The 17,243-nt window shown below is 33.3% G+C and overlaps 1 protein-coding gene across 1 annotated transcript in view; it reads left to right on the top strand.

The window, feature by feature from the left end:
* LOC115883667 (D-beta-hydroxybutyrate dehydrogenase, mitochondrial) overlaps positions 1–17,243 on the top strand; it is a 77,441-nt gene that overhangs the window by 12,414 nt on the left and 47,784 nt on the right. The window contains exons 2-3 of the mRNA XM_030902052.1: positions 2,398–2,721; positions 5,168–5,370. Of these exons, the coding sequence (XP_030757912.1) occupies positions 2,398–2,721; positions 5,168–5,370 (527 nt within the window). The remainder of the gene's footprint in view (positions 1–2,397; positions 2,722–5,167; positions 5,371–17,243) is intronic.

Here is a 17,243-nt window from a genome sequence, read left to right as displayed (position 1 = left end):
TTCAAATGTGCACTGTATTTGAAAAAGTTATGTACAGGGTGGTCGAAATTGGTCTGTTTTAACAGAGAAAACCTATTTCCTGACTAGATAGAGCAAAACCGACATAGATGTCATGGGCTCGATGTCTGAGATACGATTAGTGGCGTAAACCGCCTGTTGATATTTTCACTGCCAACTGAGATACGGGGTATTTTTGATTTTTTTACCATTTGGAAAATTGCCCATAACTTTTGTATTTCGTGCAATAATAAAATTCTGTAAAAACGTTCTTAAGGCACTTTTTTAAGCACAATTCAGTGGCGTAGTCAGTTTTTTTCTATGCTTGCTCTTTTTGTCAGAAATAATGAAAAATATAATTTTTTAAATGGAAATCATACTTGGCTATGAACTTAAAAAAATGCTGGCGTTTAACCCTTTCCAACGATATAAAGTTATAGGTATCTATTTCTAACAATGAAAGAAATATTAGGTTTTTTTATCTTTACATCGAAGCGGGCCTTGATTTTGTGTTGGCCTGTTTGCCTAATTATTTTTATCACATTTGCATAATTAAAGACTTTTGAGAAGGTAAATTCCCATTCTATATTAGTATTAGTAATTATAATTGAAATCTATACAATAAACAAAGAAAAAACTAAAAAGTTTTTTTTGAGTGACGAATATAGTTTTCTAAAAGAAGTCATTGAAATCGTCAAGAGTTACAACGATTTATTAGGCGAACTGGTGCAATAAGTCCAAAAGCTTGCCTAGTAGCCTTCTCCAATTCCTCTCTCGTCCCAGTGGTTCTTCTCTTATAAGTAAGGTCTTTTAATTTCCCCCATAAAAAAAGCCGAAAGAAGTTAAATCACAAGATCTAGCAGACCAAGATATGGGCCCCTTGTTCCAATCCAATTTTCTCTAAATTCTCCATTTAATAGTTCAGTTGTAACCCTGGCGTTTTAATTGTAATTGGTAATACTAATATAGAATGTTGATTTACTCTTTGAAAAGTCTTTAATTATGCAGATAAATAATAATATAGAATATTAAATTGTGATAAAAAATAATTAGGCAACTTCATTATTAATTAATCAACATAAAATCAAGGCCCGCTTCGATACAAAGATAAAAAACCTAATATTTCTCTCATTCTTAGAAATAAATACATATAACTATATATTGTTGGAAAAGGTTAAACCCCAGCATATTTTGAAGTTCATAGCCAACTATGATTTCCATTTAAAAAATTATATTTTTTATTATTTCTGACAAAAAAAGCAAATATAGAAACAAAATGACTACGCCACTGGATTGTGCATAAAAAAAGTGCCTTAAGAACGTTTTTACAGAATTTTATTATTCCACAAAATACAAAAGTTATGGGCAATTTTCCAAATGGTAAAAAATTAATAAAGACCCCGTATCTCAGTTGGTAGTGAAAATATGAACAGGCGGTTTACGCCATTAAACGTGTCTCAGAAATTAAGCCCATGACATCTATGTCGGTTTTGCTGTATCTAGTCAGGAAATAGGTTTTCTCTGTTAAAACAAACCAATTTCGACCACCCTGTACATTCAAGGTTTGCAGTTTTGTTGAAAATAATTTATGTTTATTACTTTAGCTTCACATTTCAGTTGTTTGTACTTTTAATAATACGGCAAAATCATAAAATATATATGTTTTTAATTTCTATGGGCTGCTTAGCCAAGTTATATTTCTGTTGTCAAAAATTCCTAAAAAATGCATTTTACTTTATTTTTGTGTCCGTTCTTATTTGTTGAAAATTAATGAAATTGTTTGTTGAAAAGTTTGAATATACTGTAAACATTGTTAAAATAACAAGCTTTTTATAAAATCTCTTTTTCATGAATTTTTAACTGAAAAAAAATTGGGGTCCGTCCCAGCACGCCATAAGCGTTACAAAAATTCACCACGCCAGTTGAGTGTTCATTTTTAGATTAATATTGTGGATATAAATAAAATATTATACAAAAATCTTGGAGAAAAGTTTTCATAACTGTTTCGATATTTAGTTAATCTCGAAACAGTAATGAAACACTTATCTCTATGTAATATATCTAGTATTTTTCTTACGTATTACTTACTTGGTTATGACAAAAATAAAATATAAATATTAATTTCTTCCTGAATCCTGCAAAACTGAAATAAAAAACCGAGACATTAACTAATTTATTATTAAACATTACTTAGGTAATTTCTCAGAAGAAGTGAGGAAACCTACTCAATTCTTATTGCTTTTGATTTTATCTTAATATCTACTACCTCTAGGTCCGCTAGCACTTTTATTTATAAACCTCCAGTTGTTTAAAAGGGGTTTAAAGGCGTATATCTAACAATGGAACTATAACTTTGTGAATTTTTGTTCTCAGTCGATAAAAACGCAACCTGTTTTCCAGATAACGGCCGCCGGCAAAGCCGTCCTGATTACCGGCTGCGATTCCCGTGTGGGCAGCGCCCTCGCCCGCCACCTGGACGAACAAGGCTTCACGGTATACGCCGGCTTCCAGGAAGCTGAAGACAACGCCCTCGCCGAAGAACTGAAGGAAATCTGTTCGGCGCGCCTGCACATCCTGCAGCTAGATGTCACCAACGAGACGCAGATATTGGCCGCGTCGCTGAGCATCGTGGAGAGTCTGCCAGATGGCGCCTCTGGATTGTGGGCAGTGGTGCACGCCGCATCTTGGGTCGCTTTGGGGGAAATTGAGTGGATACCGCCACAGGTATATTGGATGATATTCTCAGTTTTCCAGCAAAAGCACTTTAATTTTTTTTCTTTTTTTTTTTTCATTTTTGGCTTATTTTTATTTGACTAGATTTCGTCCAGGATATAAAGCTATACAGGGTGGTTCGAATTGTAATCGGGAAACTTTAGCAGCATATTTTGCAGATAAAAATAAGTAAAAAAAGTCGTTTAAATTTATGACCTAAATGCTTAATTTCGGCGATACAAGGTGTAGAAATTTCATTTTTATTTTGTTTTTTTTTTAAATAACTTCAGAACTTCTGTAGATATTTGGATGGAAATTAGCATCTGGGTGTTTTTTGACATAAGAAATTTGATTTGGATATCAATATGACCCCTAGTTGTAGAGGGCGCCACCTATACATTTTTTAACTGTTTTGAAGAGTAATAACTTTTTGTCCGTACCTGTATTAAACTGCTGAGTAAAAAAATATACATTTATGCTATTCTTTTACGTGAAAAAGGTCTCCTAATAGGCGCTACAAGTAATGGTTCAAAGGACATTTGGAAACGAAATAATCAATACATGGTATTATTGACAAACATGAAACATATTTACTAGAGAGTTATTGGACTGAAAAAATAAATCTGGATTTTTTTATGCCAAAGGTTCAACAGAAACTGTTTGATGATAATTTTTTTCAAGTAAAATTTATGGTTATTTCAAAAAGAAACAAAGAGTTCCCAAATTTTTCATTTCAGTCCAATAACTATGTAGTCAACATGTTTATTTTTTGTTAGTGATGACATGTATTGATAACTTCCATTACAAATATCTTGAGAACTATTGCTCGTAGCGAGTTTTGCCATTTTCTACTTAAAAATGGCGACAATATACAGGGTAGTCCGAACTGTATTCCGGAAAGTTCGGCAACATATTCTGCAGATAAAAATAAGTAAAAAAGTTCGTATAAATGTATGTCCTAAAATGATTAGTTTCAGAGATACAGGGTGTGGAAGTTTCATTTTTATTTCGATTTTTTCCAAATAATTTCTGATGTAACGTCAATATTTGGATGAAAATTGGTGTCTGGAGTTTTTTGACATGAGAAATTTGATTTTGATCATCTACATATTTTTTAACTGGTTTGATGAGTAATAACTTTTCATCTGTACCTGTATAGAACTACTGAGTAAAAAAATATACATTTACGATTTTTTTTACGTAAAAAAGGTCTCTTGGTAAAAACCGCTAAGAGTAATGGTTTTCGAGATATTTAGAATAGAAATTATCAATACCTGTCATCATTGACATAAATTAAACATGTTGACTAAATAGTTATTAGACCCAAATCATAAATTTGAAATGTTTTTGTGCCAAACGTTCAACAGAAACTGTTTTATCATCATTTTTGCAGAAAAAATTATGATTAATTTAAAAAAATAAGAATTTCCCAAATTTATTATTTCAGTGAAATAACTATCTACTCAACGTGTTTATTTTTCGTCAATAATGACATGTATTTACTATTTCCATTCTAAATATCTTAAGAACGGTTGCTCGTAGCGATTTTTACAAAGAGATATTTTTTTACGTAAAAAATCACAGAGATGTATATTTTTTCACTCGGTAGTTTTATACAGGCACGGACAAAAAGGTATTACGCTTCAAAACAGTTAAAACACACGTAGGTGGCCCCTCTACTAGTAGGAGTCATATTGACATCAAAATCAAATTTCTCATGTCAATAAACTGCTAAACACCAATTTTCATCCAAATATTGACATTATTTCAGAAATTATTTAAATCCTGTATCTCTGAAACTAAGCATTTTAGGACATACATTTATACGAATTTTTTTACTTATTGTTATCTGCAGAATATGCTGCCAAAGTTTCGGAAATACAGTTCGGACCACCCTGTATATTTTTTCACTCATTAATTTAATACAGGTACGTTCATAAGCGTTTCGGTCGTCGAAGTGGGAGTCATTTTGATCATTACCCACACACCAATTTTCATCCAAATATCGGAATTAGTTCAGAAATTATTTTGAAAAAATCGAAATAAAAATGACACTTTTATACCCTGTATCTCGTAAACAAAACGTTTTAGGTCATATATTTATACTAACTCTTTTATTTATTTTTATCTGTAGAATATAGTGCCAAAGTTTTTCGAATACAATTTGAAGTACCCTGTAGAGCTAGTATATTTATTGTGGAAAAATCCACTAATGCACATTTGATTGCCTAGGAATTTATCTACTTACCTAACTTTTGTATTTCATTTTAATCTTACAGAAAACGAACTTAGCTTTTCGAGTAACCAGCAAAACTGTAAACAGTTCTAACAGTTCTAAAAACAACTTTCTTGATCATTAACAACTTTAAATAAATTTATATTGCATAAAAATGATCTTTCATAAAAAGTTTGTAGAAAAAAGTTATACATTTTTTTATTGATTCATGATTGGTTTTAGGTGATCAAAAAAGCTACCGAAATCAACTTCTTGGGACCCACAAGAGTGACACAAATTATGTTGCCCTTAGTGCGCAGAGCTAGAGGAAGGATAGTGTACTTAACATCAGGTCTTTGCAGAGTTGCGTCGCCAGTTAGAGGAATCCATTGTGGACTTTTAGCAGCCATTGAGTCACAAGCTGAATGTCTAAGACAAGAATTGAGGTAAAGAATCTTGAAACTCAATATCAAAAATATAGTTTAATCTATTGTGTTGAATTGAGATACAAAATATCACGGTAATTTTTTGAATTAGGCGAACCGTAATCAAAACCTCGACAAGAAAAAATCGTTTATTTTTAGGGTTCCGTACCTAAAGGGTAAAAACGGGAATCCTATTACTAAGACTTCGCTGTCCGTCCGTCCGTCCGCGTCCGTCTGTCAAAAGGGTCTATAAGAACAAATACTAAAAATAGAATTAAATAAATGTTTATAAATAAAAAAGTACTTTCACCACAGATTATACAGATTATAATCTTTGTTTTTTCTTTATTGTTCGAGCCTGACCGGCACATTTATTACAGAGATATCGGAAAACCGAATAGCGTCATCCAGTATTTACGCGTACCTTATCATGGTTACGATATGCGCGAGTCAACGCAACACCCGCTAATAACGTTACCGCCTGACGTAATTTGCGGATCAATTACACCAAGCGCTCTTTCTAAATAACCTCTGATAACGTTTAAAAATTGCTTAAATGGGCATGTGCGGGTATTTGACAACCGGAGCCGGCCGGCGAGATCTTTTATTTTAGGTTATGTTTGAATTGTTTTGAATTATTGCTTTAGTTTTATTAGGTAATTTGATATTTAAGTAGCTGGGATTAGTTTTAATTAAATAAATATGGCCCAAAATATGGATTCCACCTCTTCCAATACTAATGAACCTATAAAGAGTCTTAGATTTACAGCAGATGACGACTTAGCCCTTCTAAGAGAATTTGTTGCTTGTTGTCCTAAACCCATTGGCAGACGTTGAACAATAAAGCACTGGAAATAAGCACTTTAGCCCTTTAGTTTTAAAATACCTAGTAAACAAAACAATTTCAAAGTTTTAAATTGAAAGTTAGGTTAAGTTTAAATAGCGGACGCGACGCGATCAGAATTCTTTCCGATCCGATAACTATAAATGAAGAGAGTTAATACCACCTCACGTAAAGGAAATAACACCTGGCCGTATTAACGTCCATGCACGCTATTCGGTTTAGCGATATCTCTCTATTACGCTGTTTATTGTTATTTTACGCGAGTTTCTTTTTGCGCACAGGAAATTTGACTCGTTTGCACATCGTCATAAAAAACAATTTTCGTACCACGAATGAGGGACAAGATTTTTATCTGTATACTTGTAGGATACCTAATCTGTGCTTTCACTAAACATTATCTTTTAAGTAAGAATTTTACAGAGAATCTTTCAAGTCCTCGGTGGCCGCGTGGTTAAAGCTGTAGGACTTTACCCTGCTATGACGCGGAGCCGTAGTAAGGCAGGTTCGAATCCTAGTCAAGGCGACTTTTTATAATCGTTTTTTTTAATTTTTACATATTTATTTTTACTTTTTACATATTTATTATTGATTAATACAATTTTTAGTAATGTGTTTCTTTATTTTTTTTTTAAATTACTTATACGCGCATTCAAAATTTCAGCAAAATCGGAAAAAAAGTTTATAATAATATAGTGTCTAATGTTGTATAGATAATAAATGGTACGGAACCCTTCGTGCGCTAGTCCGACTCGCACTTGACCATTTTTTTTTAATAATTAAGGTATTAATTAATCCTCAGTTTTATCCTAAATTGAAAAAAATCTATTAAATTTATTATTTATTGCCAATTTGACTGCAAATTATTCAACAAATATTATATATCTTGTCGTTGTTTTTAATATTTAAATTTTTAATAACAATTTTATAACGTGGCTGAAATTTACCGAGCTAATTAGTTTTATCCATTAAACTTTTAATTAATTTAGTGAGCGCGTATAGTCGACAACCGGTGACGCTGTTTAAATATTCCGCGAAGCGTTTAAAAATAAATCAATAATTATTCATAAAAGGCAAACGTATAGTTATTTAGTTAAAAATATCAAAAACATATTTATATTCTTAAAATATACACAATTTAGAAAATTACACAATATCTAGCTTGTAATACACAATATTTAATAATTATTTTTATTAAATTTTTATTCAAAACCTCGCAATTAGTGGAGTGAATTAGCGGTTTCAATTAACGTAGAAGTTTGTTCCTCTAATTTGAATGTAAGCATTCAGAACGCTAAAATTAGTGGTAGAAATTTTCAATTAGTGGAAAAAGTTAACAAACTTTAGCTTGATTCAGAACCTCGAAATCAGTGGAATAAATTAGTAGTTTCAATTAGCCTTAGTAGTTTTTTTCACCTAATTTTAATGTAAGTATACATTGCAGGGGCGTTTGACAATATACCTCACAAGGTGGTCAAGCGATCTCTTGAAACGAGAGGGGTGAACAGTATGATAATTTTTGCTGGTTTTGGGAAATGCTCTCAACACGAACAGCAGAGGCTGAGATAGGTACCAAAACTGTAGTTGTTAAAACAACGCAAGGAACTCCACAAGGTGGAGTGACCTCCCCCCTACTGTGGAGCTTGGTAGTGGATGAACTACTGGAAGAATTAACTCTAGCGGGAATACACTGCATAGGGTACGCAGATGACATAGTCATCATTGCACGGGGGAAACATGAAGGCACCCTGTGTGATATTATCCAAAGAGGATTCCGCATCGCTGAGAGATGGTGCAGGACTGTCGGGCTGAGTATTAACTCAGATAAAACCGCAGTAGTGCCATTCACCAGAAAGCGAAGTTTGAAAAACTTGAAAAGAATCCATCTAGATGGAAAGGAAATACTGCCATCACAGGAAGTGAAATATCTGGGAATAACCCTGGATAGTAAACTTCTCTGGAACAGGCATATTAAGAACATTACCAGCAAAGCCACAAAGGCTCTCATGATATGCAGAAGACTGGCGGGAAATAGGTGGGGCTGCGCCCCTAACATTTTGCGCTGGATGTATACCATGATAGTAAGACCCATGATTACTTATGGAGCAGTTGCTTGGTATACAAAACTAGAGCAACGTACAGCAAGGCAAACCCTGTGCAAAGTACAGAGACTGGCATGTATCTGCATCACAGGTGCCATGAGAACATGTCCAACAGCAGCAATGGAGGTCATTCTAGACCTAACACCACTGCATATTGTCGTCGGTAGTTATGCCAATGCGACAATGATTAGAATGGTCATTGACGGAAACAGTACTGGGAGAATTTTCAGGTCAGGGGCTTGGAACACCCTCAAAAAGAAAATTCCACTTCTCCAACTCCCAGTGGATGACATACCAAGAATTTACAACTTTGAGAAACACCTCACTGTAGTATTGAGTAATAAAAAGGATTGGAAGAAAGAAACGCTTACTCAGCATATAAAAGACCATACCATCACGTGGTATACTGATGCTTCCAAAACCAAAGCAGGGACAGGGATAGGAGTATTTGGGCCGAAAACTGAATACTCCGAACCAATGGGCACCTACCCCAGTATCCTTCAGGCAGAAATTTGCGCTATCGAAAGATGCGTACAATTTATCTTAGATAGGAACTATCGAAAACAGGAAATTGCCATCCTATCCGATAGTCAAGCAGCACTTAACGCGATCAACTCAGTAACCATCAATTCGAAGTTGGTCAAAGAATGTTTCCTGTTTTCCAAACGGGAACCAACTGAAAGCGGAACTGAAGAATCTGGAAGACTCCATCCGTAACTTGGAATGAGTGTCCTCCAACGGTCTAAGACACTCGAAAAAGTTCCTTAGAACTTATGACCGAGAAAAATCAAAGGTTTTCCTTGATTTAAGTAAAAACAATCTTCGGATTGTCACGGGGTTTCTAACAGGACACTGTCTCCTCAACGAACACCTCAGTAGGCTGAAACTGAGAAACAACGGCGAATGCAGATTTTGTGGGGAAAATGGGGAAACACCAGAACACCTTATCACTGAGTGCTCCGAGACGACGAACATTCGTGCCATGAATCTTGGTACGTCTGATGTCGAGGATGGAGAGCTGGCCTCTGTGGAGCCGTCTCAGATACTGGCTTTTCTTAAAGCCCTGAGACTGTATGATGAGTTATAACTCGTTATAACTCAAGAAAGGGGAACACACAATAGATCTATAAGGTCGCGGTGATTAACTCCCCTCCTAAACATTCTACATTCTAATGTAAGTATTCAAAACGTCATAATTAGTGGTAGTAATTTTCAAATATTGGATAAAGTTAACAAACTTTTGACTTTTCTACTAATTATACTATCATTATACTTCAAAATTTGCGAGGATTTTCATTTGGGCCTTTGATTATCACCCGTCAAAAAAAATTTTGGTTAGAAATCAAAAGTTTATTGTTTTATAAGCTAAATATTAGGACTTCTCTATGGATACAACAAACTATCGCAAGCTGTTGCTAGGATATTTTATTAATTTTAATTGTGTTTTTTAGACATTGTGAATGATCTTAAACTAAAAAGTAAAAAGTGTAATTGAAACCACTAATTTATTCCACTAATTGGGAGGTTCTGAATGAAGCTTTTCACTTTTTCCACTAATTATACTTCAAAATTCGCGAGGAATGCCATTTTGGCCTTTGATATCATCTGTCAAGAGAAAAATGTGGTTAGAAAACAAAAGTTTATTGTTATAAGCCAAATATTATTCTTTCTCTTGATACAACTGATTACAGCAAGCTGTTGCTAGGATATTCTTGTAATTTTAAATGTGTTTTTTAGACATTGTGAATGATCGTAAACTAAAAAGTATAATGTGTAATTGAAACCACTAATTTATTCCACTAATTGCGAGGTTCTGAATGAAGCTTAAAATATTATCATAACAGGTGAATATACGATACACAGATTTTTATAATCTTGTTAAATTATTTTAAGATATTATAATATCTATTTATACAAAGTAATTTTAAAATTACTTATGGTATACTCCAACCGAGACTCCAACATAAACTTTATAGAAATAATATGTGTAATTTATCTTTATTCAAACATAAAATATACATAACTGAATTTCATTCGTATCATGACGTCATAGGGAGTTAAGCAGCAGCTGGTAATTATATAGCTTAATTATTACTTTTCTCATAAAAAAATAACAGCGAGACAGAATTTTCGCTATACAGTAGTCTTCTTCCGACATGGTATCTATGAGAAAGAATAAGTTGATTTAGAAAGCTACGACAGTTTAAAAAAAGGAAATAAGAAATTGCAGACACATGTTAACTATGAAAAAGATCATATCATGAGAACAGCATTTGAAAATTCACATACACAGGATATCTTGATTGCAAATAGAAATATATATAATATACAGGGTGGTCCGAATTGTATTCCGGAAACTTCGGCAGTATATTCTGCAGATAAAAATAAGTAAAAAAAGTCTTATAAATGTATGTCCTAAAATGCTTAGTTTCGGAGATATAGGGTGTGGATGTTTAATTTAAATTTCGATTTTTTCCAAATAATTTCTGAAGTAACGTCAATATTTGGATGAAATGTGTCTGGGAGTTTTTTGATATAAGAAATTTGATTTTGATGTCAATATGACCCCTACTTGTAGAGGACGCCGTCTACATATATTTAATTGGTTTGAAGAGTCATAACTTTTCGTCCGTACCTGTATAACACTACTAAGTAAAAAAATATGCATTTACGACGTTTTTAAAGTAAAAAAGGTCTCTTTATAAAAATCGCTACGAGTAATACTTCTCGAGATATTTGAAATCGAAATTATCAATACCTGTCATCATTGGCATAAATTAAACATGCTGACTAAATGGTTAATAAAATGAAATCATAAATTTGAAATGTTTTTGTGCCAAATCATCATCAATCATCATTTTTTCGAAGAAAATTTTATGATTAATTTAAAAAAATAAAAATTTCCCAAAATTATCATTTCAGTCAAATAACTATCTACTAAACATTGTTTATTTTTTGTCAATAATGACATGTATTGACTAGGTCCCTTCTAAATATCTCGAGAAGGGTTGCTCTTAACGATTTTTATCAAGAGACATTTTTTACGTAAAAAATTACGAAAATGTATATTTTTTATTCAGTAGTTCTATACATGTACGGACAAAAAGTTATTACTCTTCAAAACAGTTAAAACACATATAGGTGGCACCCTCTAGAAATAGGAGTCATAATGACATCAAAATCAAATTTCTCATGTCAAAAAACTACCATATACCAATTTTCCAGAAATTATTTGGAAAAAATCGAAATAAAAATTGAACTTCCACACCCTGTATCTTCGAAACTAAGCATTTTAGAACAGACATTTATACGAATTTTTTTACTTATTTTTATCTACAGAATATGCCGCCGAAGTTTCCGGAATACAATTCGGACTACCCTGTATATAAAAAAATTGAAATAAATCTAGTATTAATGTAGACATTATACTACATATTTCTTCTGGCGAATTTAAATACAGGTCGATTACATATTTCATTTACTTATCAGACTGAAAGACAAATTTAGTACTGCTGAAGATTCGCTATGCTAAAAATATATTTACCGTTTTTTCTGACAATTCTGAAAATTGTGTTTAAAAAAAATGGAATCTGTTAAAACGAGAACAAAATAAAAGAACAAATAAAGAAGAGTGGAAAATATTCCCCTACGCATTCGAGCGCGTGTAGGTGCCCTGGAGAATTCTGGAAAGCAAAAAAAACATTAAAAGTTTTAAAACCGTCTCGATGTTGTTCCAGATTTCAAAACGGTAACGACGTATCTAAAAAAACTTCGGTCTATACAGAGCCTAAATAAATAAGTATAAAAAGCATTTTATAAAATTAAGTTTTTTTGTGGGGAACATATTTTTTCAACCTGAATTTCAATCTTTTTTGCTCAAACAGATTTACTAAGCATAGCGGTTAATATTATGTCATATTAGAAAATAATTTCTATTATTATTAATTCCAGTCTTGTAAAATCGTTAAAAATTACGTTCTTATGATCTGATAATACATGCAATTAAATTTAATTTGAAATAACAACTGCGATAAAAACAATCGAATAATAATAACAAATAACAATCGATAAAAACTGAAAAATTCAATATAGAATCCCTCAACCACGAAAGCACTAAACAACTTTATTCAAACAGATGCCAAACACATGTCACTCTTAACCCCATAGTACAGTTTGATGCTCCTAACACAGCTTGGAACAAACTGAAAGAAAACATCTGCAAAGGTGCTAAAGAAGCTTTAGGAACACGTACTGTATCACACAATAGAAGACCGAACATTAAACCTTGGTTTACATTAGAAGTCAAGAACATTACAAGGGAAAAGAAGGAAAAATACTTACAATACAAGAAATCTCCAACACCGGAGAACCGAAATATCTATACCGAATAAGGAACAGGACTAATAATAGAGTACGAGAAATTAAAGAAGAATATTGGCAGCGATTTAGTAGCGAAATGGAGGCGGATATGTACGGAGCACAAAAACGTATTTGGAAGATGTTGAGGGGTTTGAAACGAGAAACAAATGAAACAATACAACTAAGAACAATTGCAGAAGATACGTGGGAAAAATATTTCAGAGACTTATACGCAGAAACAGATGAACCAATGGAAGCACAAGAGACAAGCCAAAGAGATAATACAGAAGATCATGCGCAAATCACTTACAAGCAAGTAGAAGAGACAATAAGGAAACTTAAAAATAGAAAATCTCCTAATCAAGATAAAATACCAAACGAGCTAATAAAAAACGCAGGCACGGCTATCATAGAGGAATACACAAAACTGTTTAACATTATATTACAACATAAGAAAATACCAGAAGAATGGAAACAAAGTATAACAATACCCATTTTTAAAAAGGGAGATAAAACAGACCCAGCAAACTATAGAGGAATAACATTACTGAGCACCTCGCTAAAACTTCTGACTAAGATCATTGCGGACAAAATCTCCTCAATAGTGCCAATAAGCGAGGAACAACAAGGATTCCGAAGAAACCGATCAACTACCGATGCACTATTCATACTCAGGCAACTAGTTGAAAAATCCTTAGAATATAACTCTCCAGCCTATCTATGTTTTATAGATTTAACAAAGGCCTTTGATAGAGTCCAACTAAAAGACATCATCACCATCTTGGAAAGCAGTAATGTCTCGAAAGAACTCACAGAACTTATCAAGGACTTAAACACAAACACAACAACCCAAATAAGAACAAACTTTACCTTAACGCAGCATCTTCGAACTACAACTGGTATTCGCCAAGGCGACAGCCTCAGCCCTCTGTTATTCAACACAATCATGGATCAAGTAACAAAAACCGTCAAGAATACTGGATTAGGATATCGAATGGGAATGCATAAAGTAAACATATTATGCTATGCCGATGACGCAGTACTTATTGCAGAGTCAGAGGACGACCTCCAAAGAATGCTACAAGCTTTTAACAGACAGGCAGAAAAACTTAACATGCAAATTTCCACAAATAAGACCAAATGCATAACCATTACAAAGGAGCCTCTACGGTGCAAATTGGTAATAAAAAACAAAACTATTGATCAGATAATGTCATTCGAATACCTCGGATGCAAAATTACAAGCTCAGGATTCCTGGAAGAAGAAGTAAGGAAACAAGCCAATAAAGCTGCCGCAATATCAGGACATCTTAAATATCCCATATGGAAAAACAAACACTTGAGTACAGAATGTAAGTCAAGAATATACAAAACCTGCATACGACCAGTGATGACATATGGTGCGGAAACCAGAGCTGAAACATCAGTAACAAAGAGAATCCTACGAACTACTGAAATGAAGACCTTAAGAATGATAACTGGATACACATTGAGGGACAGACAGAGAAATGTAGACATAAGAGAAAAGTGCCAAACAAACGACGTTGTCAGATGGATAAGGCAGAGAAGAAGAGAATGGAACCAGCATGTCAATAGAATGGGCCCCGACAGAATGGCCATAATAATTCGCAACAACGTACCCCATGGCAGAAGACCTACTAGACGACCACCTAAACGTTGGCAAGACAGTTGGCAGTCAACCTCGCAAGAGTTGCTTGGACGAGGAGGAAACCGGAACTAAACAGGCGATACGCCTTCCAAAAGAAGAAGAAGAAGAAGAACTGCGAATGTAATGATTATACTTAATGATTTCACTTTGAGTGATACATCAAATGTGAAGCAATGTAAATCCCCCTTCTGATATTATCAATTGCAGATTGTGTCGATTTTATGTCCCGCTTTCTAGAATTATAACTCATCATTCACTTTCAGGGCCGTGATAAAAAGACTTTATGGCACCAATGGTTGTCGTGTGTTTGGGGTGTTTCCCCATTTTCGCTACAGAAGAATCTGCATTCGCGTTTGTTTCTTAGCTTCCAACTACTGAGGTGTTCATTGAGGATACAGTGTCCTGTTAAAAATCCCGTGACAATCTGAAAATTATTCTTACTTAAATCAAGGAAAATATTTGATGTTTCTCGGCCGTATGTCCTGAGAATTAGGGCAGTGTTATGGGTATTATGGCCTTATAAAGAGCCCTTAAAAAGAGCACATTTTATAAACTGGACTAGACTTTAAAAATAAACCAGAAAAATGAAATAGGAGAGCTTTATCATGTCTTATCGCCCTAGTGCCAATAAATACTAAAAACATCCATCAAAAAGCTTCATATAAAATCCAATATCTTTCGTACTCAAGCTCCATCGTCACGTCGTAATACCCACTGCCCTCGTAATTAATTTCACGGCATGTTACCTCTCTGCAAAACCGTACGTTTATTTGTGGCTTTCGGACAATTATTAACGACGTTTCGAAATCCTATTACGTTCATCATCAGGTCGCCAGTGTACCGTGTTAGGATCGTCTTATTTGTAAAACTTTATAATGTAGTTCTAATGTAAATTCATATGGAATCTGGATAAATTTGTCTAAGATCTAGGTTACATAAATATTAAAAAGAAATTAATAATAGGTTAGACCTTGGACAACTGAATTAAAAAATAAGTTAGACCTTGAAACTGAATTAGTTGCCTATGACGATCGATGACATTTCCCATATAAATTTACATATAAAATGGCAGCGATCTTCATTTCATAGCCATCGCTGACGCCATTTATTTTCGATCATACGGTAGTTATTTTTTTGTAAACACTGCCTCGTTAATCTAACGGAGACTAATTGTTAGCAGTGGTTTACTAATAAACAAATTTGCCTAACGGACAAAAAAATTCTTAACGTTTTGGGAAGTATATCTCTTCCTGTCGTCGGAAGCAAAAAAACACAAAGGACAAAGAAAAAAACTGTTTAGAATATCTAAACGCCACTATTCGAAAACACTTTAGTTTTTTTTAAACAGATAAAAACTGTTGATATTCTGTTAAAATGACATTATATCAAGCTAAACTTCAAAATTAACAATTACCTACTACCTAATAAAAATTACTTAATAAGGTAAAACCAAAAAGCTTCAAACTTTCTGTATGATTATTTTTAATTTGTTATTAATTTTTACGTATGTTATGTTCTTTAAAATCAAAGAAGCGATTGCCATACATTACCAACATCTACAGATACATGATCAATACATTTATTTTTATTAGATTATATTAAAAAGCCTTTTTTATTTTTCTTTTAAAGGCTGTCGCTTCTTTCATTATATTGTGAATCCCAAGGACTCATTTAAGGCTGAGTCGACCTAGGTGCCCAAACTATTTTTATTTTAATAAAAATAGTCGGCTGATGAAATGCCGGGTGTGGGATTCGAACCCACTACCTTCGGATTGGTAGACGAAAGCCTGTACCTCTACGCCACCGGGCACCTATGAATATTTTATTATTGTGTCAAATTTGCAATGCAATATTTAATCTTATACATGCTACATGCTTATATTTTCGTTTATATTATTTTTGTAAAACTGCTGATAGATTATATCTAATATCAACCTGTTCTGTGCCGTTGTATGAGTGATTCACGTTTTAAATTGCATATAAAACTTCTCTTTTCACTTGCCCTATGCAGTAAAAAGGACAAGCGCCGATGCGAATGATGCGATATACATATGTTGAAAAGAATGGCGAGACCTTGAACTCAAAGCTAAACAACTTTTTTAAACGAGTGCCTCGTTTGCGAATAATAAAATTTCGCTGATGCGAGCATCCGTCAAGAAAACATGGAAAGAATTGAATTGATAAAAGGGATAAAAAGTCTTTGCGTCATACGCTTCTTTCATGTTTCTGTAAACAGATGTTTCTATATTTAATCTCATGTAATGGTATTTCTGAAAGTAATGTAATATATGAAATTAAATATATTCTTTCTTGTGCGGAGATTATCTTTGATTTTCAAATTTGATACATTTCTTACTAATATCAATCTCATTGTTATATGAGATACCATATTTCATTGTTACTTTACTTTGCGCGTGTTTTTATGCTTGTTAGTTATGGTTTTAGTCGTAGATTTAGAAAATGTTTTGTCCTTGCAATATACATCTCACCACATTCAAGAGAAAGAGAAAGAGAAAGAGAAAGAGAAAGAGAAAGAGAAAGAGAAAGAGAAAGAGAAAGAGAAAGAGAAAGAGAAAGAGAAAGAGAAAGAGAAAGAGAAAGAGAAAGAGAAAGCATCTTTCTCTTTTCTTTGTTCGATATAATCTTTGCCTAAGATCAGTATAACACTATCAAATTTCCTTGTTAGATATAAGATATTTGATGAAAAATTTGACATTGTTAATCTATAGTCTGTCCAACGAGAAGATGCTCGACAGTGATAGATGTGTCTGTCATTTTAATTTCAAAGTAGTTTATTTTATTTTACAAAGAAATAAGTTGGTACAACTGGAACGTATAGCGATATATTTAAAATTTGATTGACAAGATGACAAGTGATTACTTCAAAATACTGTGAAAAAAACTGTATAAAACTGAAAAAATG

The sequence above is a fragment of the Sitophilus oryzae genome, unplaced genomic scaffold (genome assembly GCF_002938485.1).
Source record: "Sitophilus oryzae breed Bouriz unplaced genomic scaffold, Soryzae_2.0 scaffold_1974_pilon_pilon, whole genome shotgun sequence".
Lineage (NCBI taxonomy): Eukaryota > Metazoa > Arthropoda > Insecta > Coleoptera > Curculionidae > Sitophilus > Sitophilus oryzae.
The sequence above is the reverse complement of the archived record's forward strand: the minus strand, read 5'-3'. Positions and strand labels throughout refer to the sequence as shown.